The sequence below is a fragment of the Porites lutea genome, chromosome 4 (genome assembly GCF_958299795.1).
Source record: "Porites lutea chromosome 4, jaPorLute2.1, whole genome shotgun sequence".
In the NCBI taxonomy this organism is placed as follows: domain Eukaryota; kingdom Metazoa; phylum Cnidaria; class Anthozoa; order Scleractinia; family Poritidae; genus Porites; species Porites lutea.
In genome coordinates this window covers 27,479,068-27,505,676 of record NC_133204.1, presented here as the reverse complement: position 1 = coordinate 27,505,676, position 26,609 = coordinate 27,479,068, and the positions used below count along the sequence as shown (strand labels likewise).

Here is a 26,609-nt window from a genome sequence, read left to right as displayed (position 1 = left end):
CAACAGTTTCCGCAAAAGTTGGCGTGATGCTTCAAGAAGAATTTAACTACACCAATCTTAAACAATACTTTTGCACTGACTCCAAAGAAGTACCGCTACTTGGTTGCATAGACAATGACACCAAAAGATTCCATATGTTTGTCGCCAACAGGGTACAGATGATCAGATCCAGCACTGACGCCAAGCAAAGGCAACACATTGACACCAAGAATAATCCAGCAGATCACAACTCGAGAGGATCAAGTGCTGAAGAACTAATGAGGTCAAACTGGCTCACTGGACCCGCATTCTTTGAAGGAAAAAAATCCCGACCACTAAAGAAGAGATTCCAAATAATTATTCGAATTGGAGACTCAGAAGTTAAGGCAACTGTACACACGACTGTGGTTAAAGAATCTTTCAACCTAATTGACTAGGTGTCAAGATTCTCTAACTGGATGAGGGAAGTCGGAGTAATCTCATACCTGAGAAGACCCTTCAAGATGAACAAGCCAAAGACAGTTACATGTACTACAACAGTAGCTGTACGACAAGATGTTGAAATCCTTATTAATTTTTTAAGGAGTTCCAACGATCAGCATTCAAGAATGAAATTGCAAGCCTCAGTCGTAAGGAGCAGAAACCCAAGCTCACCGAGCAAAGCCCCTGTTAAGGTTGAATCCCTTCATTGATGATTGGCTGGAAAATTCTACCTTACCATTTGATGTTAAACACCCAATAATCCTACCAAGACGTTCTCAGGTAACCAAGCTGATCATTGATCATTTTTTCACAAGAGGGTCAAGCATCAAGGAAAGGGAATGATGATGAACAAAATTGGTTCCAATGGAATACGGATACTAGGCCTCAATGCTGCCGTAGCCTCACACATTTTATAAATGCGTACAATGCAGACAACAGAGAAGACCAACACAAGGCCAGAAGATGGCAGATCTCCCTGAAGATAGAGTGGAATCTACCCCACCCTTTACATACTGTGTTGCTTTGGGCCATTCACAGTTAAGGAAAGAAGAAAGGAACTGAACAGATACACAATGATATTCACCTGCATGAGTTCTTGAGCAGTGCACATAGAGCAGCTAGATGACATGACAACCCATGCCTTCATCAATACCTTAAGATGCTTCACAGCAATTGGAGGACCAATCAAACAGCTAAGGTCCAACCAAGGCTCAAACTTTGCAGGAGCAAGGAATGAACTTGCAAACGCCATGAAGGAGTTAGATAATGACAAGATTCAATCATATCTGACAACCAATCGCTGCAAATTCTTTATGAATGTCCCTTATGCAAGTCACTGGGGAGGAGTATGGGAAGACAGATTAGGACTACAAGAAGCATTCTAAACTTTGCCCTCAACGATTGCAGGGGAAGGCTCGACATGTCCTCACTGTGCACCTTCTTGTAGGAAATCATGGCTACAATCAACAGTCGACCATCGACCTATCAATGCCTGAACGATACAAAGAGTTTAGAGCCTCTAACGCCAAATCATCTACTCACCATATGAAGAACAAGACACTTCTTACACCACCATGAAATTTCGTCAAGAAAGAAATTTACACCAGAAAACAATGGCAAAAGGTCCAGTTTCTGGCGGAACAATTTTGGAGTAGGTAGTGAAAGGAGTACCTCATCAACCTCAATTCGAGACAAAAATGGTTTCAGCCAAAGAGAAATCTGAAAATTGGTGACATCATAATCGTTCAAGAAGAAGTTCCACGAAACAAGTGGCCCCTTGGCAAGATCATGAGATCATACTTCAACGGATCAACAAGGCCTCGTTCGTTCTGTGAAGATAAAGCTTGGATCTAGAAATCCTCAGAAGAAGGAAAACAACACAAATTCTCACATCAACTCCTGTTGGAAAGCGTGGGCTAAGAGAAGTTCCAGTGACAATGCCTGATTTGCAGAGTAACATTATCCATGATTGTTATGTTGATTTAGAAACATAAATAATTTGGTTAAAGTGTAGCTACGGAGATTAGCCGCACGTTTAATCCACTTACTTTTAATCCGAAATCTTGTTTTCTTCATGCGCACACTAACGCAATTTCTATATTTAACTACAAAGTTCTTTCTAATGCAGGCTAGGGCACATGTTAAAGCGCCTCGCAATTTGTTAGTAAAGGGTTCAGTTTTTTGTGTTTGCGGTTAGTTGACGCAAGTTTTTGTAGAGTTTTCCTAGTTCTTGTGTTTTTAATGACATCACCACATTGAATTAACTACATGAAAAGTGCGTCTGAATCAATTAGGAATGCCTGTTTCAATTTGGAACAGCTCAGCCGTTCTTTTTGCCTAGCCGCGCCGGAATTTCGCCTTTGCATCAACTTTGGAACACCTTTGATTTAGACGCCGAACTTTTCATGTACCATACCTAATGAGTAAATTCTTATGACGTATTTTGTAAGCAGTTTGACCGAAATGCGCATTTTTCGCCTTCTGAATTTAGTTTGGCTGGAATTAAGATCAGCGTCTGAATCAGTTTAGCCGGTCTAAATAATTTGGGTCAGCCTTAATTGAACTAGGTTCCGCTCATGAAAAGTTCGGTGTCTGAACCGGGCCTAAGGTGTTTACCGAAGTAAGAAGTTAAGAAATATTAACATCAGTATGTGGACTCGTGTCACCTCCACACTGGAGCAATAATATTATGGTATAATGGCTCATAAACCATGATGGCTAAGCCAATCACAGCTCTAGATTTGCATTACCCAATGATTCAGTTTTTAATGAAAACTAACGTATACACATGTACATCTGTACAGTGGATTGCTGATAAAAACCTATTACAATTTGGAAACACTGCTTTTTGCAGATAGAGGGAAACTGAAGAACTCACAAAAAAGCTATAAAATAAAATGTGAGAAAAAAATGCCAAGGTGCAACAACAAGTTCACTCCCAAACATGTATGACTAGCAAGTCTGGAAAAAAAGAAATGAAATTCATGCCACATTGCATTACAACAGTGAATAGTCATAGAGATAATACTGTAGAGTATTACACTTTTAGGTCATACAGTGGCAGGTCTGCTTGTTAGCTATTCAAGTCAGATGATGTTCTGATAACAAAGTGCTGCTTACAGCTGTACTACAGTACATATATGGCATAATGAACTGTTGGTAATTATAAAATTATTAAAAAGCTTACAGGTCTAAGTAGCCCTGGAGCACCATCTGAGGCATGAGCAGACAGTATCTTTACCAGAACTTGACAAGACTTGGAAAATTTTGCTTTGAGGATAGCATCAGGGACACTACAGAAGAAAAATAAAAAGCAATTGAACATGAACCAACTGAAAACTGAAACTATAATATTGTATAATTGAGAACCAGTTGCTCTATTTTAGGTCACATGTACACTGTACCTTTTAATAACCAAACTCAACAGGAATGTTATTGCTGTAACAGCTTCAATTTCATCTGCTGACTCAAGAGCTGTCATCTAATGATTAAAAGACAAAAACTATAAGTTACTTCAGAATTAACACCACTGTCTTGTTCCAAGCTTAGTTCGGGATTAGCCAGGCTTCACCTTTTAACTGAAGTATCACTTGCAGCTTTTTCTTTGACATGTTTGTTTCCCTTTACAAAGCAGGCTTTATCTACAGTGGAACCTCGATGTAACAAACCTCCATAAAACAAAGTCTGTGGTATAACGAACTATTTTCTTTACCCCAGTAATAGTAAATTAATATGATATACATGTATAGCATACATGCATGTACACACATGGACACACATCTATACACCTGCATGGCACCTGGATTTAACAAAATCTTGTTAGGACAAACAAGTTTTGCCAGTCCCTTGGCTCTTTGTTATATCAAGCAGGTTGTACAATGTACACTGGGACCCTGCCAGGGGGGGGGAGGGGTCCCATGGCCCTGTCTGAATTTCAAAACGTCTCGTGTTGGTGTTTATAAATGCTTGTCGCTTATGGTCGGCTTTGCCATCACTGTCGCAATTTGGCCGAGGAGGGTAGTCTCTTGTCGCGATTTCATTTTATGCGCTGTCGCTACTTTTTGGGCCATGTCGCTTGTTGGAATTTACCCTGGCAGGGCCTTTACACTGTACTGTACATTTATTTTCTTAACTCTCCAAACATTGTATACTAATTCTTTAAAATTGTAGCTGACTGTAAAAAAAAAAAAAAAAAACACGAAAATTAAACATACCAAAGCTGCAAAGTATTCTGTTTCTGACTCTTTGCCACCTTTTGACTTAATTACCTACAAAATTGAACCAGTGACATTTAATTACCTATTAATAAAGTTTAAGCTTAATGAAATAAATCATTTAGACAGGCACTCATTAATTAGGCATGTATAAAAAATGCTAAGAGTGTAAACTGAAGAGTGAGGAAAAGTCCATGGACTCATTTTCAAGTTACACTCATTTAATTTATCCCATTCATCCCATTTATCCCATTAACTGTTCTCAACTGCCTATGCAGATTCATGTCCACTGTACTGTTTCTGACAGCACCAGTCTTAACGACAAGGACAACTTTGTCACCTATCCTCCAATTGGCAGCCCAGTTCAGCCTGTAGCCAAAGTTATGAGGAACTCATTAATTTTACAATTTTTGTTTTTTCAGCTGGGAATACATTGCGTGTTCACTAACCAACCAAATATGGCACAAGTTTGTGTCTATTCAATAAAACAATTAAATTCTTACATTTGAATTCCTTACATTTGCTTTCAAATGGATAGTGCATAAATATTCAAGGTCAAGTGAACATTGCTCTATTCGTTGACTACTAAAAGCACAATGTACACTGAACTGTGTACACAGGGCTGTCAACCCCCACGTCTTCAAATATGGGGAATTGATAGGGATGGGATGACAGATGACCTCATATCGCATGGTATACGACGTCATTTGTGCAACAAATACTTATTAACCCGATCATCCCAAATTTGCAATGTTTCACATTATTGAGTATCTCTTGGTACATTGCAATGGCATAATATACCACACCAACGTTTATTGAGGAAATGTTTGATTTTAACAGTAAAATAGCACAAACAACGCAAAATATTTCAAAGTTTATGGTCGGAAAGTCGAGTCTACAACCGAATGGCAAACGTTGGTTAATATCCGGGAGATTTCATACTCTAATCTGGAGACCGGGAGATACAGTCCAAAATCTGGAGTCTCCTGGATTATCCGGGAGAGTTGACAGCACTGTGTACATGTGTGGTCCTTACCTCTGTGACAGCAGCAAGCACAGCACAAACCTGGAAAGAGTAAAAACAGCACTGATAATTTTATAGTGACTTTTAAAATGTCAACAAATACTATCAGCTGCCCTGAAAAGGAACAAAAAAGTATGTGGGAAAAGTATGTGGAATGTCCAGGCAAAGTGGAGTAGCCGAAAATGTTTTTTTTGTGGCAATTTGCCCCTTTTTTCTAGTAAAGACTTCAAGAAGTACATTTCTTCTGTCTAAATTTAGATTCACAGCAACTTTAACAATTTTCACAGGCTTTTCATGGTACATTTATCCAATGCTAAAAACCCTTAAATGGTTACTTAGTTTCTTATTTTGTCCAGATTATGCACTTTCATTGATAATATTAAATATAAGGTGGTCTCTGGAATAGTGTAAAAGAAGAACTAAAGTTCAGTGGCTAATAACAATGATAGAAGTATAGAAAATAGTTTTTAAAGGCCCAAGTTCACCCAAACGGCTTTGCGCACTTGTGTTTTTGTTTTGAAACGCCTCTTTTGTCAAATGCAGTGTTTAGATTGGCTTCCACTGTCAAGGAGCAATGTGTGGACGATACTAAAAACAACTGTGACAGATACTAGCTTTTTTTTCATGCTTGGCCAAAGCTCTTTGATACTGTCTCTATAAAGCGACAGTATCAAAGACACCAATAAGAGTTTAATTCTTTTCCAAATGGAGGAAGATATATCGACGACTTTGTTAAATGTCTCCGGAGAAAGCTGTTCAAGATTTACGCTGGTAGTGAATGGATGCTTCATTGAGTCCGATGAACACCATGAAGGTCATAAAATTATGAAACGTCTAAGCACCAGGTGAGATTTTCTTGAAGCCCGATTCGACTGTGAAATGTTTTGATTCCTCAATCTATTATTTTGCATTAATTCTTAGGAAGCTTAGGTATGTGTTCTCGAAAGAATGAGAGAGAAGTTGTGTTTGCAAAGCGTTGAATCAGCACTGTATACAGTCTTGTCGCTGTAATCGCTGTGTTACACTTTCTTTCGGGTTTTGCTAAGGATTGGTTTGCTAATAATAGTTCTCGGTAACACTGATTAATCATGATATGCAAGCTAATAAGTTTACGCTAAGGATATCACTCGCTTCATGGGTTAATTTAAATAAAGTATTGTTCATGTTAGATTGACTCGCTTGTTTTGCTTTCAACTGATTTCAACGGGACCCTTGTTTACAATTGAACATTCTATGTAAAAGGAACTCAGCAAACACACTGTCTGTAGAATTTGAAGCCAAGAGCTTCTTTCCCATCTCCCCAGAGATTAAAAAAGGCGGATTCACAGAGACAAGCGTACTTCGACAACCCCGTTGATGCAGTCTTCCGACCGTACATTTCAATGGCGCCGCCATCGAAAGTACTACAGTGCAACAAACACTCACAAAAACAAAAAGGCTTGAAACCAGAGCAAAATATCGAAAAAGATGTAAAGAAAAATACCAAAAGAACCTGTTTAGACTTTCTTTTCAACCAGATTTAGCGAACTGTGGAAGATTAACAACGATTGACTCTACACACTGAAGACAGCGATTTTCAACTATGTGAAATGTTTTTTCTGGAGTACTGGGCGCGCAATGCACCTAGGGCGAACATGGGCCTTTAAATGTGTTATCAATAGCACGGCACACACATGCTTGCATTTTACAACATTGAACACTTGTCTACACGCAGAATAGCCGAAATGCGCCATATTTCTCGGAAATGAGTGTGGAGAATAACTAAAGGAACCTGCCCCCTCCATGTTGGTTTTTGTGAGTTGGGATAATCAAAATTGCAATGTTTTGAAACTGCCCACCAGAGCAGTTTAAGACCCAGTCCACAAGAACTGAAATAAAAAAATATGCGGTTTGAAAAATTGTCCGGATTCTTGTGGACATGGCCTTAGAAAACAGATTGACAATGCAAATGGCTGGCAACGAAATTCTTTTGGGATAGAAACCAGGTATTTTTTTGGAAAAGATAGCTCCAGCCGTTTGAATGGGAAATTTTTTTTTTTAACAGATACATATAACCCTAGACTTTGGAAAGGATAACAATGTTTTTGCACATATAGCTCAAGCCATTTGAACGGCTGACAAGTTTTTCAAACAGATAGCCTGAGCTGTTCAAACTGCTGACAATTTCGAACGGCTGATGAATGGCACACAAACGGCTATCCATTTCAAAACAGCAGACCATAAAGGCTGGTTTTCACTAGTGACGGAGGCGGAGTCATAATCAGAAGCGTAGAGCGTACGATCTAGTGAAAACAGCGTTCCAATTTCCTTTACGACTCTGTCGCTTAGGTTATGCTTATGATCTGGTGAAAACCAGATTGTCAGAGTCGGAAGCAGAGGAGGAAGAACAAAGTGTGGGAACGTGCATTTTTATCAGTTTATCCTTCCGCTTCTGTTTCCGACTCCGACAATCTGGTTTTCACTGGATCATAAGCGGAACCTAAGTGATGGAGTTGTAAGCGGAATCAGGAGAAATGGAAACATTCTGATTCTAATGACTCCGATTCCATCGCACGTATGACTCCACTTACCACTCCAATTTTTTATTTTTACTGGGTCATAAGCGCTCTTCCGACTCCGTCGATAGTAAACCAGCCTTAACGAACGTTTTCGCGTGAGAGGTCATACCTCACGGTTAAGTAGTTAATATTCTGCTAGTCCTTTAAACACTCATCATGACTAGCAAGCCACCGAGTCACTTCTGTTTAAGACCTTATAATAAGGCCTGCAATCTGTGGTTACTCCAAAAATACTATGAAAAAAAAGAAAACAAACCTCTTTGTGTTGCGTCGCAGGAGAATCCCAAAACCTCCTGACAGCAGCGAACACAGGATTCGAACAATCAGTCAAGCCACTCACACTAAAAGCACCGAATGTCTGCCCACTCTTCATGCTCACTCCTTCGTCGTCTTTGAGCTCCACATTACCGTCTTCATCATGTTTTACTGCGTGCCTGGCGAGCGCTTCCACAGTCAGGTTAGAGTTTCTCGTTGCTTGTCCTACTATTGTGCCCCTCTTTACCGCTTCTCTGTGCACTTTTATCGCCGGATTTGACTCACAACTTTGGCCTTTTCGCCAGCGCTTTGTTTTCCCCTTTCGCAGACGGACCATGATGCTATTTTGTTCAAAATATCACAGAAAACTACATGTGTTTTACCTTCGTTGTGAAATGCATCAGGCCGCGTGTCTTGTACTACTGAGCCTGCAATTATTTTAAAAAGCGGTACACAAGTACTTACGTCGTGTATGGATCATGAATGTTCTAATGTTACGTACCTACACAAATTAAAAAGTCGTTTTGAGCAACGACAGAAAAGTGAATCAAGTGCAGAGTTTCTGACGGTTTTGCTTAAGATCCTATTGTATTTTTGACGTTCGGTTCCCGTTGCCATCGTAGCTTCATATAAGTTCCCTACAGTAAACCGGCGGCACGATGACCGTACGGACATGCATAAAAACCTGGTGCTCGACTCCAGAACTTCTTTTCTCGGCAATATTGGATTGGAATTGTATTTGATATTATTATTAGATTTTAGGGGAAACATGTAATTTGCCAAAACTATTATTCTGGTCTTGCGTGGTTCAAGCGTTATCAGTCTCGTTCCCGCCGGATTGCCCGTCCACTGGACCAGGGTAACACGCCTTCTGCAAACGACTGACGCTTAATGACCTTAATGCATGCACGTCATTATCCCAAACTTACTGCGTTTCTTACTTGCTAAACCCTTTCTTTCCTAAACATTTTTCCAAAAAAAAACGCATGTGTAGACTGTGTAAGCCATTTCCTCCTCACAAAAAGGCCAAAAAGGAGAAAACTGTCCAAAACGTTGGTTACAAGTTGCGCACTACCAAGATCCCATGACCCAAAGAGACTCTGGCGAGAAACGACAAGGTTTTCCCTCCAGCCATGTTTCTTCTTTCGTTTTTCACTAATGTTGTGCCTCAATGAACGGAGTTTTATTCCGCGATGGGAAAAGGGTGGAGGAAACCCCGATGATTGTGAGATTATGTTGAGATGTGGGTGATTCGTGGAACAAGAGTTTCAGCAGAAAAAAAAAGAAAATTTCGGAAGTAGGGAGAGAGATAAAGAACAGTCCTTTCTTTGATCTCTGTCAACCGAAACTATGATCGCCACAGGTAAGGGAATCTGGTTTCCGAAATCCGTGGGGAGTCTTTGCTTGTGGAATCCGCAACCCTGGGTTTTGGAATCCGGAATATAGCTCAAGGAATCCGGAATCCTACTGACGATTAGAATCCAGAATCCAAGTTCCACTAGCAAAGAAACCGGGAATCCATTGTCTGGTATCCGGAATCTAAGGCGCAGAATCCTGAATGGCAACACAAGTGGACGAAAAAATGGATTTGCACAAATTTGCTCTTTGCAAATATGTCGCAGATCTGTAAATACTGAGAAGTAAATGATCCATTTGCATACCAAAAAATGGGGTGCAAATAACTAGGTCAATGTGGCATTTACCATGTTTTCCATATGTTTATTCCTCAGTATTTATATATTTGCGACATATTTGCAAGGGATAAGTTTGTGCAAATTCAGTTTTTCGTCCCGTATACTGTCTTGGATTCCCTTATACATAGTGGCGACTACGGACAGCCTCTCTCTCTAAATGTCATAAGTAATACAAAAAATACCCTGGCAGGTCAGATGAATGAACTCGCAACTCTGTGAGCGTTAGATAAAAATACACCCACTACTAACATTTTTTTTGAAGGTATATGAAAGATCAATGAGAATAACTCTGGAATGATCGTGGAATAATTCTCCCCAGAAGACCGGCTGAAGATGCATGAGACCTCGGGTCAAGAATCGAAGAAAAGACACCTTTCCATAAACTTCAAAGTTGGTTATCTATTCAGGCTTTTATTCTTACTAATCTGGTAAAAAGCTATCAGCTAAAGAATCTAATACAAGCAAAATGTTTGCTTTGATTTTACTATGAATCATACCTGCTCTCTGCGTCAGCTAAAGAACAAGCGGCGCCTTACATACCGGTGCGTATTTAGGACTTTAATTTATTCCAATTTATTATTTATTTACTTAAAGTTTTGTACAGTTTCCGTGGAAATCTGTGCATTGTAAAAGTATTTCCGTAAATCACTTGTTCTCGTCCTACGTCACCAGCAAGAGCGCACGGAACTCATGCATGGGACATTCAATAAAAAAAAAGTTAACAAACCTTTTCTTTATTCATTAACTGACTTGTTTATAAGAGCTATGTTTCTCGGATTCTAAATGTCCTTGGAGCGCTGCATTTTATCGATACACAAGGCGCGTTATTCATTTTTATTCAAATTCCATCTGTGATAACTTGCTTTATAACTATGACGTACACCGTTAACAATTAATCACTTATAACTATCTTATCATCTGTAACATCTTCAACTCTAACTTGATAACGTACTAATAAGCTGTCACAGTTTCGCTCTTTAGGAAGTCCTCCAAGTTTAGTTTAATGCTGGCGCCACATCAGTTATTAAGACGTTAATTGAAGAACTGCAAACAATGTGTGCATGCATGAATCATGAGCCATAATGCCCAAAAAATGTCTCACCAGCCTCAGTGATTGAAGGCACTCACGCATACTATGAAGTCAGCTAGGGTGTGATCATTAGAGCGTCTAAATGGGGTTAACCGCCAGCCGCCGAAAAAGGTTTTTTTTCACCGTCAACCATCAAAAATGCAAATTAATAATAACCGTCCAAAAGTTTCAAGGCATTTCAAATCTTCCTATTTAAGCCAATCTTCACGGACTTCCGGCTCCTGAAGAATCTCAATACTTGAAAAACAAGTTCTTATGTTCGCAAAAAAACTCTCTCTAGATATAACAAGACTTGCTTTTATCTGAAATATTTCGAAATTTTATGAGTACAGTAAAAACCCGAGTATAAGAAGCCAGATTTTAAGAACCTGTTAGGCTAAGATTGTCCATTTAGACCCCTTTTACATAAGAAACTGTTTTAGTCTATATAAATTTTGAAACAGGTTCTTATTTTGAGAAATTGAGTCAAACACTGAATACACAAATTTAATAGAACAAGCTCCACCAGCTAGTAAAATGAAGATAAAACCCTGGCAATGAGAAAATTGACATGTAGATCTATATATCCTTCATAACTGGCTTTAACATGCTTAAATTAAAGGGATTTTTATAATTACATATTATGCATGCAATACCAAAAATAGGCCCAAAATAGGCCACACCCACCAAAGACAAGCACCTTATTAAATAAGAAGCTGTTTAAGAACCTGAGTAGCCTAATTTCCCAGTAAGCACCATTTTTATATGAACCTTTTTAGCTTAGCATGGAAAAACATAAGTTCTTATACTCGGGTTTTTACTGTATACGTAGCTCTTAAACTAAATATTCACTTAATAACCGTCAAACGTCGTCGAAAGCTCTAAAATTTAACCATCAACCGTCAAAATTAGAAAAAAATTGCAATCAACCGTCAAAGCTATCACCCCATTGAGATTTTCTCATTGTTAGGCCTAAAGAAAAATGAAGGCACTTGACTACAAAACATGATCACCCAAGGGCGCTGCTCTGAGAAGTTCTTCTACAACTGGTTTTTCGTTAGCTGCGTTCAAATGTTGAATATTGTATTTTCCATTTCTTTCCTCGTCCAATTCCGCTTTGTACAGATCAGTTCTGCGGAACGACCAGAAATTGGAACCACTCTTACGAGAACTTATGCGTCTCGTATCCCAATTTCTTTTCGATAAGTTAATTGAGAGTTTCGAGAGGCGCCTGTGAAAACTTTTCTTCTTCTTATAAAGACCACATTGATTTATAACCTTGCGAAACTCTCTACGAAAATTGTGGCTTAGTAGTATGTATAAAAATGGGTCGATGGCACTGTTTGAGTGAGAGATCCACAGAAATAAGGGGAAAAGATAAGAGGGAATTTTAGAATAACCGTCTCTATCGAATGCAATGAGATAATGCATCGCATGAGCGGGAAACCAGCACAGCGCAAACACGGCCACTATCATAACAAGCACTTTGATAACCTTGCGTTTCGCCTTCTCCACTGCAATCTTATACGCTTGGGCTCCTGTGTTCCCGGGTAGTCTTCGGATGTAAAGTTTGTAGCAAACAAGCGAGTACAGAATAGAAATAATAAGTAGAGGCAACAAATAAAGCACAACAAAAATGAGGCTGTAATACACTTTAAAAAGGGTGTCGGCCCTTTGTTGATTTTCGCCAAAGTAGAGTACACAGGACCATGATTCGTCGCCGTCAGAGACCACCTGGAAAATTGCCAGGGCTGGACTCATGAGTATCGCCGAACAAATCCAAATCGAGGCTGTCATGGTCTTGGGCCTACGAAAAACTTGCCCTTTCAACGGGTAGAACACAGCAAAGAAACGATCTATAGACACCACCAATATGGTCAGGATGGATGTGGCGATGGGAAACAAGAACAGATATTGGGTGAACTTGCAAGTTATGGTTCCTGCGATCCCCGAATGCCAGCGGTTTCCGATGTACAGGTACGTCACCGACATGGGCATGACAATTAAAGTGATGAGCAAATTGGAAAAAGCAAGGTTTGCTATTAGTAGATTGGTGGCTGCTTTGATAGTTCCACATTTCCAACATATGATGTACACTCCAAGGGAGTTTCCAACAAGTGCAGCAAGGAAAGAGATCGCATATAGTGACGTCATCATGATTCTTATGTTTTCCGTTATTGCGTCGGCTGGTATAATCCCTTGGATTTTATCAGCTGGAAAAAAAAAGTATATGTGGTTGAATTAATTGATTAGAAACTTCACAGTATTATCTATAGAAATAAAGACTGATGTCGCTGGTGGGATGCCAATCCATTCAAAGGTTTTTTCTCCGCCCATTGTTTTCGCAGCTGTTTCTATATCTAGTCTCACAGTCCTCTTCTCATTTCTACTCGTGAAGTGGCGAATATTACTTACATTTGGTCAAGTTCGTGTCATTCCAAGAAGAATTTCCCATGAAAGTCATCTTGTCTATTGAGGTTAAAAATGGCCAAAAATTAGAGATGCAAGAAAATAAGAATACAGCGATCTTCAAAACCAAGTTCATCATAAGTACCTTTTAGTTCAATACCTATGTAACATGAAAAATAAAAGCTTAAAGTAGCCTTTGGATCGTTCTCTAAGTTGTAATATCATAACATTGAAAGCCGTGTGTGCCCATTGGGTTGTGGCAAGAGAGAAGTTATCCTCTCTTTATTATGGTTGCACACGCGATATCGGTCTAAAGGCCAGTAGTCCAAGCGACCAACATACCGTCTCTTTGCCTCTTTAACCCTGTTCAGACCCAGGGGAGGAGGCTTTGGCCACTTAATTTAGAACTATTAGGAATATTTTAAAGTCGTCGTAACGTATACATTAAGATTGACGTTACCATGGAAAGCAAGTTTTGACTGCCGTGACTTTCAAAATTTGCCTTTTTATTTTTACAAATTGAATTTTACCATTACACATAATTTAGCAACATTTCATGAAATTTATAACAACTGTTACTGTAATCCAGGCATTTTTAGTGACTGAGTTAAGAAAAAATACATCCATTTAAAATGACCAAATAACAGATGATGGATTCAGTTTTTAACAGCGGTTTTTTTAGCTAAATACATTTCATTTATTCAAAATAGCAGATCTTTAACGATGAATGGCGCCGCGTCGTTAACGACGTTTTAGAAAATTCAGACAGATCTGAGATATATAATCGAGAGTAGGAGTTGGGTCAAAATCTCTAATTCTTTTAATTGCTCCTATATCCCGGAAGCAATCTTTTTAGAACTTATCGATGTACCTTACTATTTAAATAGTTTTCGCTTAGAAGAGAAATGTTGATAAAATTTGGATTTTGCAATTCAACAATATGACGTCAAAATGACATCAAATTGCGTCATTGTGTTAATCAAGGTATGCCTAGTTGTTGGAAATAATGAATACATTATTCGTGGCAATTTTGGTGGTCGTATTATGAGAGGTCTTGTGGTTATAGAGTGGCCCCCGGTCGTCACGATACCCTGCCGGTAAAATGAAGTCAATAGAACAGGCTAAGAACAAAAATCGTCACCCGAAAATCCCTGCGGGATGAGGTTTGGTAGAGCTGGATAAAATGGCGGAAATTTTTTCACGTTTCGTAAAAAGATGCATATTTTTGTGAAAAATAAGTTAAAACGCTTGTTACGCATGATCCTATTAAGTATTTGTTCGTTCCAACTTTTCCAATAACAGATAATAAAAAAGGGAATGAAGTTGAAGTTGGGGTGGGGGGGTGGGGGGCGGGAGGAACAGGCAAAATAAGAGGGGAACTTAACATCGATCGAGGTAAGCATGTATTAAAGTATGGCGTGTTTTGAATGAACAATAAAACAATTATATATTATCTAAAAAGTTATGAAGAACTGGGAGGTTGTCACTGATACATTGACCCTCCTCGATTTGAATGATATTTCAAATCTTAGAAAGCATCATCCAATAATTGAAAAGTAATTAAAAAGGACCTCAAAGCGTTGTCCCAGTGTGAACATAGCATTGCAGTGCGTGCCAGTTGTTGGACTAATAATATCATTAATTCATACCGCGCAAATTCAACTATACAGTTTTCAAATGCGCCTTACAATTAAAAATTACAAGAATGAATAATTATCTAGTCTATAAATTACAACATTATATCAGAAAAGGCTTTTTTAAAAAGGTGGGTCTTCAAATTACGTTTAAAAACTTCAAAATCGGAGGTGCATCTAAGATCTAACGGAAGATTATTCCACAGTTTTGGTGCAGCGGCTACAAAGGCTCGGTCACCAAGAGTAGGGAGAGTCCTGAAGTTTGGATTTGAAAGCAGATATTTGTTATTTAATCTGAGGCTGTAGGAAGAATTAGGTTTAAAGTTAACGAGAGATGATAAATAATTAGGAGCTGTTCCATGGATTGCTTTGTAAGTGATTGTAATAATCTTAAATTCTACTCTAAACATTACAGGCAGCCAGTGTAATTCGTATAATATTGGTGTGATATGGCAATACCGTGGTGCTAGATATAGAATTCTTGCAGCTGCGTTTTGAACACGCTGCAGTTTAGTGAGGGCGCAGTGGGGTAGTCCGTATAAAAGTGAGTTAAAATAGTCCAACCTGCTTGTCATGAAAGCGTGGACTAATTTCTCGGCAGATTCTATGCTTAGATATTTTCTGACGCGCCTAATATTGTGTAGATGAAAAAAGCACCCTACAAGTTTTGGTTATGTTAAAGTTCAGGTTGAATTGGTAGTCAAACCAGGCCCCTAAGTTTCTGAGGGATTCTGTGCTGGGAGAGATGATGGATTCGCCAATAGTTAGAGTAGCGCTTTTAACCCTGTAGCTGCGCCTTCGTCCCAGTGAGAATAAACTCAGTCTTGGAATCATTGATCATGAGTTTGTCATTGATCATGCAGCTACGGATGTCACAGAGGCACGCTTCCATTGCTGCAATGGCGGTGTCTTGATCGGAATCATCGCTTGGATTGAATGCCAAATCACCGGTATCATCGGCGTCGCTGTGCGCTGTTGGACTTATAGAATCACTTGAGATTTCATCGGCATGGCTGACTTTCGTTTCCACTTTTCCTGATTTTTGCACGCATGACTAGTACGCACCGACCTCACCAACACTTTGAGCCCTTAAGCTTTTTAGCTCACCCTAACAGCGCCTAATTTATTACAAGCGGTAGAGTGATCAAACCAAATATTGTAGGCCCAGGCCTACAGGTCTATAGGCTGGCCACGCGCCTGGATTTTCATGTTTTTTGTAGCACGAACTGTAGTAAAGGGTATGAAATTAAAAAATTCATTAATTTGAACTGCGGGAGATCTAGAAAGATGAAACAGATAAGATAATCACAGTTTAAGCAGGTGCGAAAAGAAAACATATATAATACAAAACATATATAATACAAACAACGACTAAAATCAGGCTTCAATGCGGTTCGATCCCATGAAGTTTGCGATACCGGTAGATAGCTCTTATGCCAGCTAAACCAGAAGCGGCCTTTCAATAAGGCTCCTGACAAATGAACCGGAGAAAACGAACTGTTAGATGGAAATGAATTTATGAAACGTTCTGCTTGAATACCTGGTGAATCCAGTCAAATATGTCAGTGCTGAATAATACCAGTTTTGTTGCTTTATAGAATAGATTCCATAACTTCGATTGCTTTCCTTCGATTCGCAAGAGATGAAAATACTTGGCCAACAGCTGTTGGTGTTAGTCCGTCACCTAAGAGTCATTTGGTGCATACCCCATGTAGAAGTTAGAAAACTACGCCGAGACACATGATCGTTTTGAAATGCAATTAAACGATTGCAACCCTGCTCTTCTCAGGAAAAAAAAATGACCACCATGCAGAAGACTTGAACAGGAAATTAAGGCCGTTCTATATATTGTGTTGCAATTCGCTCATAATAGTCCTTTTCTGCCTATTCAAAAACAACTGAAGAGACGAAAAGTAATAGTTAGAGATTACGATCATCCTATAATTCGCTAATTAAAATGTAAGTATAATCATTATCGTAGATTCACTAATCGGATACGAAGCACTACGAACTCTAACGTAATTAAACACACCGGAATCAAAATATCCAAAATAACGTCCCATATCGTCTTCGGTATAATCTCCAGAAGGATTTCGTTGAGCCAATATCGTGGCTTATACTAATAATCTCTAGATCTTATCGTTATAACATTTTTGATACCCATAAACAACCGCGCATTTTTAAAAGCCCTTCAAAAAGTAAGTCAAACCTTCCATTTGTGAATTTTTAATAGATGACACGGTTTTAGACTAAGATTAACTTTCAGTTTATCGGTTTGTGGAAACGTACTTTGATCTTAATAAAATCTGGTGATAACCATTTATGTGCAGGCTATTCACCTACAGTCTATACAATCCTCATAAAATAAACAAGTAGCTCCGATCAAGTGTTTGTTCTTACCTAAAGGCTTTCACTAGGATGTTGGCACCAGTTGAGCGCTCTACCACCTCCTCACTACTCGCCAATATTACAGTGAATAAAATGTAGCTATCGTCCTTTTGCCTCGGGGAAAAATGTATAATGTATATTTACTGCACTTAAACAACTCACCGTTTGTCCTTTATTTTCAAAGGGTCATCAGTGATAGGCACAATTCCACTTTCGTCTGCTGATAAACAAAGGAATAGTCACGTAACCTCGGAAACACATAGAAAAACCTTGATAGTGATTTATTTTCTTTTTTTTTCTTCTTCTTTTTTTTCATTTTCTTTCTTTTTTCCCTCTCCTGCAAGGGGATTCTTAACTTGGTTTAGCGATAAATCTGTTGTCCGAAGGAACTAACGTCGGCAGGCAGATATTCTAAATATTTCGCAGAAACTATACACTTTGGTAACGCCTTTTAAAATAATCTACCTTGTTTACTGCAAACAAGTCTACATTTTTTGATGGTTTACTTTGCGAAGAATGAAGACGAAGCTGTAATCATTTCTTAACTTGACAGTTATAACTTTTAAAAATCATTCATAATGTCCGCAGCATAGATGGAGTCTACATCAGATTCGCAACCGTAAAATCTTCATCGCAAACATCATTCAACTGGTGGTAAACAATAAAATCATGAAAATAACTGATGAACTAAATTGATAAGTTGGGATTTAATTTGCTCTTTAAAGCATTCAAAGCCAAGATGTTGTAACATGAAAAGCCGAAAATTCACTTACAGTGAAGAAGGAAGCATCTCACAGGATGTAAAAATGTTGTTGGCTGAGTGAACGTATCTTCTCCCTGTTAATACGCTTTATGAAGGTGTGACGGGCAACACGTTCTTCAATCTGAAACTAAACAAGTTGAGTAGTTGACCAAGAATTTCTTGAATTATTATCAGGTTTCAGTGAAGAACATCTGCCAATAAGCCACGGAATATTTTTAACAATGACTTGGCGCTAACCCCTAATTAATATACCCTTGTTTATAATCTCCTTGAGAAAGAATTTGGCACGGAAGGAAAATCTATCAGCAACGTAATCGTAAATATTCGCTATAACGGAAGCTATGCATAAAAAGATATAAAATCATCGCCTTTTGATTCTGGGCAAATGCAAGATTCTTCCTCACTCTGCCACGGTTTCAAATTGCACACTTTGCTTTGCTCAGACCAAGGTTAATTTGCGAGAGAGGTAAACAACCAATCGGGGCTGAGCGTAACACTAAGGAAACGCCCAAATTTCTCCACGCTGGTAAATTTTTGGATCTTTCAAGTGGTGCATACTTCTATCAGAGTCTCAGATACGTTATTTATATGACCACCACCACTTTCACCATCATCATCATCATCATCATCATCATCATCAACAACATTGTCATCGTCATCAACATCGTCATCAAGGTTATCATCATCAACAACAACATCGTCATCGTCATCAACATCGTCATCATCATCATCATCATCAACATCGTCATTGTCATCATCATCATCATCGTCATCAACGTCGTCATAATCATCATCTTCACCATCATCATCATCATCATCATCATTATCAACAACATCATCATCAACATCGTCATCATCTCCATCATCCGCAGCAGCAGCAGCTATGGTCATCGTCATTCAGTCAAAAACACCACAAGCACCATCGTCAACTATCGTCTTTAGTCTTTACCTTTATTTACTCGTCTGGTTTATTTCTATTTTCTGTCTCGTAAAGCGAAAAAAAGTCTTAACCTGGTAGTCCTGGTTCACAATTCGTCACCTATGAAGAATAAATAGAAAATACAAGCCAAGCTATAACAGCATTGACAAAATTTGTAGACTTCTCCCTAGACGTTTCTAAGCAATAATTACTAAATAACTAGCATTACGATGGGAAAATTTCGAGTTGCCATAAATATATAGAGGAAAGCCGGTAGAACGTGGACTACGCAAACTGCATTTTCTGTATATAACTTTACCCGATATACATGTAGTGTTTGGTCTTAAAACAAATGTCCCAAATTTGACATAAGGGCTTATTTATATTTATGAAGTGAAATTTATAATATTTATTGATTTATTACGAGATAAGAATTCTTACCTCTAAAAAACTATGCCATCTTTCATTCGTTTGAGCCTTAAAATACCCACCCAAAAAGTCATACTTTCTACTCTTCCGGAAATCTACCTGAAGGTTAGTTTCGACATTGTATAAGAAATAAAGCGCTTTCTCTGCCAAAAGGAAATTAAAGAAAAAAGAAGTATGTTTTAAGGTCTGTTTCATGAAACAAATGTTTCTTAATATATGAAAATCGCAAGGCTGTCGTCATTGTGAATTTTGCCAATCACATCATGAATTTTATTGAAGTGCTTCATCTTTCAGCTGTTTATCAGAACTTCTTAGTTATTTGTGTAAGAAACATACTACTCGGGTAAGACTTGTGGAGAGTTATGATTACAATTTTCAACATCATCAATGCACGTAGACCTTGAGGCTTGTGGCAAATTCGAACTGCACTGAGATTTGAATGGCGGGTGAACGCGCTAAAAAATGTTACGTAATGATAAAAAAACTTTCCCAGAAGTTAAGGGAGACTTAAGTCTAGAGATAAACTACTTCTCAAAGAGGGTCCTGAAGGGGTAAAATGGGAACTGGGATTGGCCAGTTTTTGCCCTGGGAAAATGGGATTTAAGCCACTGGGACTGGGAATTGGTCACTGGGAATGGGATAAATAGTTTGGAACCATGATCAGTCGAGGCATCACTTATTTCCTGGGGTTACGAAACGTCAGAAAATTGCTAATGCACCTTGTTCTAGTCCATTTTTAGCATTTTTATCTAAGTTTCCCCCGAATGGCCCCGATTTGCGGTCAACGATATTTGCGTACAGCGGTGCGTGTAAAACCAAAAGTCCACATGGCATGTGTATTTGTATGATACAAACAACACGGCGAGAGCTACGGCGGGAGCAGAATTGACGACTCGCACTGTTGTCGTAGAAATTAAGTACTTTTGTACTAAAAATGTAGTTATAAACACAGAAAACTGCAAATTGAATTTACCGTTGGATTGTTCAAAAACTCGGATGGAGAAAAATATACGAAGAATGTGTGGCATAGATGAATCGAGTAGACGAAGGGGATTTGCAGGTTTTGCTCTCGAAGTGTTTTACATCGACTTCATTGAAGCGGGATGTTCACGAAAAGCCCCCTTCGTCATAAGAACTAAAGATCAATGGGAAGCAGTGAAAAGGGTTTCTAAGTGGGCAGCAGCGTACTACACACATCCAAATTCCTATTACAAACTGCCAACATCACATGTAGTTTCCTTACCTCACATCAAAATTCCAAAGCCAACCTCACAGAAGATAACCAGAAACGAGGAAGCTGAAATGAGGGCATGGGCTAAAATGCATGGTAAATCCGTCAGAAAACGAAATGTAAGACAAGATAACACAATGGACAAGGTGGGCACTTTGCCTCTGAACTTATATGAAACTGAAACGGTCTTAAAACCAGTCAATTTAAATTCACTGATTCAAATGAGGATGCCAGTTTACCACCAGAGTCTCCCAACAACGAACGGGTAGACAGCTTTAGTGCGAGCGACTGTGACAGTGACTCAGAAGAAGAGGTAGACAGCGCTCTTGAAACAATGAACATGATCCGTCTGACCAGACTGGGAAGAGTAAGAACACTTACAAGTCGGATGGCAGATTTCCTGCAGGCAAGAATGGCAGGAATGTGAAGTGGCAGGGACTAATCGCTATAAACTCGCTACTTGAAAGTTTTATTATTGTCTGAAATGATCCTGTTATCTTCAGAACATCTTTGTAAATCCTTGTGAATTTTTGGGTCTTTGTTGGGTTGTATTTAGAAGCTGTAATTTTGCGGATGCGAAGCGAAAAGAGGTGGTATGTATAACACTGGGATTTTTTCCAAATTCTGCTAGTGGGAATGGGATTTGAGCACTGGGAAGTGGGATTTCGAAAAAAAATGGGCTGGGAAATGGGACTGGTACCCCCCCTTCAGGACCATCCTCAAAGGCTTTCACAACCGGCACGTGCAGGGCTCTGTTCAGTCTACAATTCTAGGCCGGCGTGTCTTAGATCTTCGGCGAAAAAAGGACCGTTGTTCACAGTGATAATTATATAATGCTCGGTGGTATGTAGCAAATGCAACTTACGTTTTTTATGAAACGCTAAAAACGTCTGGATTAAAAAGTACTGTAAGGCATACCTCAATAGGGAGATCCTATTTAGACCACCTCTTTCTATCAATTTCTCAGATTTTCAGCGTTTTTGGCCTTTGATTCTTCGATTCAATCAGATAACGTCAAACTGTACTCTCGGCATCAAAAGGAAATGAGAGCAGCCTATTCCGTTTATGAGAGATTGTGATCACACCACTCTAAAGATTGGCACTTGGCAATTAATAATTTTGTCAGTTTATCGCTATTTATCAAAACCAATAACTGTCTGATATTTTGGGTCAAAGGCGCCGTTCTGCACCTGTCTAGCTAGAGTGCAAAAGCTTTTATGCTCAACTTCATCGATAAACACACACCATTTAAATTAGGCTGCAAATGAATGCAATCAAGATATCACACAAATAAAGGATTCATCTAGAAACTTTAGAAAACAAATGTTTCCCCCCTTCAATTGCACTAGAAGTTTTCAAGAAAAGAATCAGCATGCGGTATTTCCTTTCTAAGAAAAGCTGCAACGTGCACCTAAGAAAGAACAGAAATGTTGGCGAATTGTTCACAATGTTAAGCTAGGGAAATAGCTATAACTGAATCAGTCAGACTGATTCTTTCTTATGAGAGGGGGGGGGGGGGGGGTGGAGAGGGAGGCCTGGAGAAGGGCAATCTACGCCAACCGTTGTTAAAATGAAATAGGCCACGTAATCATTGGGAAAAAAAATACTGGGAAAAATTGGTTGTCTAGCTTTTGAGTAACAACTCTTCATTAAGTGCTAGTTTCGTCATCCTAAAATCTAAACAGAAATGATCTGAAAAACTGACAGACCTGTAAATATGTAAATTCGATTGCTGCAGTGCAGTTGAATAGAGGTTTGTTGACGTAATCGTTTTCATTTCCCACTGGGACTCATAAATGAAACGTTCAGCTGTGCAACTCGGTATAATAAAAGCGGTTCCTTTTGAACCCGGATAGGTTAATCCCTTCTAGATGAACCACAGAGTGAACGCTATTTACTTAAAAATAGTAAATTGCAGTAAACAGTGCTATTATTGAAAAATATAACGTATACATTTTTTGAAGTGCTTGTCAAAGCCATATAGCCTTCCACGCAGGCTTGTAGGTTTGTTATAAGAAGGTACGAATCACGTCCTGCAATGATAATTCAGGGTTAGATTTTGGTTCTCTTTTCGCAATCAAGGAGTGCTTGCCATGGGTGAAAGGAGGTCCATACGTAGAAGAAGGCTAAACCGCATGCGGTTTACATTTCACTGTTTTCTTTGTCTATTAATTTAATGAACAGAAATCATTGAAAATACTTCTACTTACTGATGCATTCATTCATCCGTTCTTTCGTTCGTTCGTACGTTCGAACATTCATTCATATTGTTTATACCTGGATTTTTGAAAACCGGGTTAATAAAAAATCAACTCATTCTGCTACTTGGCAATTTAAAACAATTAAATATCATTCAAAGGCCGATTGAAAGCCTTTATCTGACGATGGGTAGTAAGTTAGTAGTTACAAGAAACATTTCAACGGGTCCAAATTCAGACGCACTGAAATTTTAGAACATTTATTCAGTAATCCGACTCCGTGAAGTTTCAAACTAGTGTTTTTTTCAGTCTGGAAATTTTAAAGTTGAATGAACTGCAGCGAAAAGGTGCCTAGTTAAGGCGTACATAACAACTTAAATAGATAGCAAAACACTACTTTTTTCGCGAGAGCGACATTGAATTTTTTTTTTAGTACACAAATTATCTATTTCTTATCTGCAAAAACCGGCCTTTTAGTTCAAAGCCATTAGAGCCTTATAAAACTAGACCTAGATCCAATTTTACTGAGTCGAGAGTTGCTTTTCCAAAGTACAAGCAGGAAACCTAAACACCGAAGAAACGTTTTTATGGCCGGCACAGAATATTTTGGCGAAATACCTCAACCACGCGACCACATACCTGTCAACACCATGCGGAAATCACACAATCACACACTTTCGCCGCACTGATAAAACTATCAACAGCCACGCATAATCTTCTGACGTTTAACACCAGCGAAATGTCATCGAATAACTCGTAAAAACTCAGCCTATTGGCAGATATACACCTCTGAACTTTTCTCTTACACTCGTCTTATTCAAGTTCCCGGATGTACAAATCACACGGGCGACAGAGTCACAGCAGAAATGCAATGTCGCTGTCGCCTAATTATTTTGACTTCCAAGAGCCTGTTCTCGAGGCCAAAGACTTAGTGGTCACCTTAGAAAAGCGAACAATATCGCATCTTTCTGTTTCAGCCAGGATCAGCAGGGGCGGATCCAGGATTTTTTCAGGAGGGGGTGCACTCGTCTCTTGTTCTACTTCAACACCAATAAACCACATAGTTTTTTTTTTTGCAGAATACTAGTTGTGTAAGAAAACCGCAGGTCATCTCGGGGGGGGGGGGGGGGGTGCGCACCCCCTGCACCCTCCCCCTAGATCCGCCCCTGATCAGGATGATTGATCCGTTTAACCAAATGAAACGACAATACGATATTGGACGATGCGAATCATAATAACTTTGTCCCATCTCAGAGCTTTACATGATGCTCTCCGCGAAACGTTTTTCAAGATGACCAACAACGAAATGTTAACAGCTAAACGGCACCGAAGCCAGCTTTAGGCGCGCACTGATTTCAAATAACTGTCACTTGTGTTTAATAGAGAATTGTGGGTAGGATCGAAAAAAACTGATACACGTCAATGTTGTCATCCATTGACAGCTGTTAAAACAAGGTATCCGCTGACCAGTATCACTTGACTGTATCGCGGGCTCAGGTGTCGACCCATCGAGGTCAAGTGTTTTTTTGAAGTTATCCTCGTCCTGAATAGCAATTTGTATCGCAATATTGTGAAATACTGCATTCTGTTGTCCGAGGTCTGTATGATAAAAACAGTGCCTCATAGTACTGTTTCACCTCAGATGTGATGTATAAATGATATAAAAGGTTGGTTTACACGCACCCAGATTTGTTGGCAAGATTTTGTAAAATAAACTTGTCGAACGCAAAAAATTCGGCCGGAATTTTTTTTCCAGGCCTAATTAATCTACGGTGATCAAGAGCCATTATGGCTTTTAATAAATGTGATCGAAGATGATTGCCAGTTTTTGGGTGTACTTATGAGGCTATCAACTCGATGTGAGATTTGGTTCACTCTTGGGCTGTTTACAAATTATTTTTTGTAAAATCACTTGGCCTTTCCCTGGAAAGTCACACGAATGTGCTCTAAAGTTATCTGAATTGTGGAATACAAGTTTATTGTTTGATTTAAATTATAAATTTATTAATGGGAGCCTCGCTTTTAGCCCTGGCTAAATCTATATATTACAGAATTGTGGGTAGGATCGAAAAAAAAATGGGAGAGAGTGAGGGGGGGTGGGTGGGGGGGGGGGGGGGGGCAGAAATTCCCGAAATTATGTCTACAGCCACTTCCACAAAAATCCCTAAATACAAAACAAACAAAAAGAGGCATAAGCAAACAACTCAGTGAAGAAGCTATTAGACCGAGGAAGTTAAGAGAAATTACAAAATGTTTGCTATAACCCGGTTTTCATAACTCCAGGTAGATTTACATTGCCTACAAAAGATCATCTATCTGTCCAAATGTTAAAGTATATCCACTGAGTATACTCTCATCTATCTATCTATCTATCTATCTATCTATCTGTCTATCTATCTATCTATCTATCTATCTATCTATCTATCTATCTATCTATCTATCTATCTATCTAGCTATCTTTTTTTTTTTTTTTGTAAATGCATAATTGCTTTGTTGCTGTTTAATTCAAACTTGTGTATACGAAAGACGTACAAGACTCATTTGAAAACCTCAATCCTAAAAAATCTTGTAGTGACCCTGGAATGATGCCTAAGTTAATAAAGAAAGTTGCAGAGGGTATCGCACCATCAGTGACGAATCTTCACAATAGATGTATTAAAACTGCTAACTGGCCAGCTATATCGAAAAGGGGAGAACTCACTCCTATTTTCAAGAAAAGGGACAAGCATAATATCGAAAATTATCGACCTATCACTACGCTTCATATTATTGACAAGGTTTTTGAATCACTACTTAGCAAACAAATAACCCATTATTTTGACCCTACTGTATCTCCAAGATTGACAGCATATAGAATGAATCGCAGCTGTGAAACGACACTAGTAAGACTTACAGAGGACTGGAAACATGCTATCGACAGAAAATAATTAGTGACCATTCTATCTACAGACATGAGTAAGGCTCATAAGCTCAAAGCTATATGGGTTCACTAGTCAATCAGTGGATCTAATTCCATCGTTTCTGAATGACAGATACAGCCGTGTAAAACTTGGCACTAGCTATTGGAAGTGAATGGCCTAAAATGTCACGTGGTTGTCCTCAGGGATCTTCATTTGGTCCATTATAATGGAACTTATCCCTTGTTGGTTAAAGACAGAAACCTTTTCATGTATGCTGACAACCATCAGCTATATGTAACAGGGTCAGACTGCAACATAGTATCTTCCAGGCTACAATATCAAGGAAAGTTAGCCATGTCATGGTACAGGGATAACTTTCCACTTGCCAACACAGAGAAGTTTCAATGTCTTAATAAAAACTATCAATCCAAGAAACATTTACTCAGATAAACAGACTGAAGCCCTGCAGTTTGAAGATCAGATCATTACCAACACTTCGCAAATCAAATTCCTTGGAGTTTAGATGACAAGCTTAACTTCACCAACAATATCAGTAACATTTGCATAAAAGCAAGTCAAAAAGTTGGTGTCTTATTGAGACTGCGAAATTTGATACCATGCAAAACAAAACTGATAATCTACAAATCATCCATCCTGCCTCACTTAACATATTGCCCATCTGGTATGACATAACTGCGGATCTTCTGAAGGTAGAAAAATAGAGCGGATCCAACAACGCGAACTTAGAGCAGTATTTAACTCCCATTCAGAATCATACGAAAACCTCCTGGTTCGAGCAGAGCTACCTTCACTACTAAATCGAAGACTACAAGATATCGCTATATTAATGTACGAAGTAAAATAGTGGCCTCGCACCGAGTGTTGTTGACGAAGTATTTAAGCAGAAAAGCACTAGTTATTCAGTAAGAAACAGTGATTTTGATATTCCTATATTTAACTCTA

General features: G+C 38.9%; 2 protein-coding genes across 7 annotated transcripts in view; both read right to left on the bottom strand.

The window, feature by feature from the left end:
* LOC140933167 (RRP12-like protein) overlaps positions 1–8,427 on the bottom strand; it is a 56,742-nt gene extending 48,315 nt beyond the window's left edge. For all 3 annotated transcript variants that reach the window (XM_073382683.1, XM_073382682.1, XM_073382681.1), the window contains exons 1-5: positions 8,014–8,427; positions 5,212–5,241; positions 4,176–4,229; positions 3,366–3,442; positions 3,149–3,254 (exon numbers count right to left, since the gene is read on the bottom strand). In XM_073382683.1, the coding sequence (XP_073238784.1) occupies positions 3,149–3,254; positions 3,366–3,442; positions 4,176–4,229; positions 5,212–5,241; positions 8,014–8,349 (603 nt within the window). In that variant the 5' untranslated portion in view covers positions 8,350–8,427. The remainder of the gene's footprint in view (positions 1–3,148; positions 3,255–3,365; positions 3,443–4,175; positions 4,230–5,211; positions 5,242–8,013) is intronic.
* Positions 8,428–10,936: 2,509 nt separating this feature from the next.
* On the bottom strand, positions 10,937–23,555 carry LOC140935230 (QRFP-like peptide receptor). 4 transcript variants are annotated; one of them, XM_073384771.1, is made up of 3 exons: positions 23,386–23,555; positions 13,191–13,244; positions 10,937–12,988 (listed from the first exon to the last, which is right to left on the bottom strand). In XM_073384771.1, the coding sequence occupies exons 1-3, from the start codon at positions 23,396–23,398 to the stop codon at positions 11,772–11,774; spliced, it is 1,284 nt and encodes a 427-aa protein (XP_073240872.1). In that variant the 5' UTR covers positions 23,399–23,555; the 3' UTR covers positions 10,937–11,771. The 4 variants fall into 4 exon arrangements, with proteins under 4 accessions (XP_073240872.1, XP_073240873.1, XP_073240874.1 ...); XM_073384772.1 differs by lacking the exon at positions 23,386–23,555 and adding an exon at positions 17,369–17,483; XM_073384773.1 differs by lacking the exon at positions 23,386–23,555 and adding an exon at positions 17,219–17,318.
* Between the last annotated feature and the right edge of the window lie 3,054 nt (positions 23,556–26,609).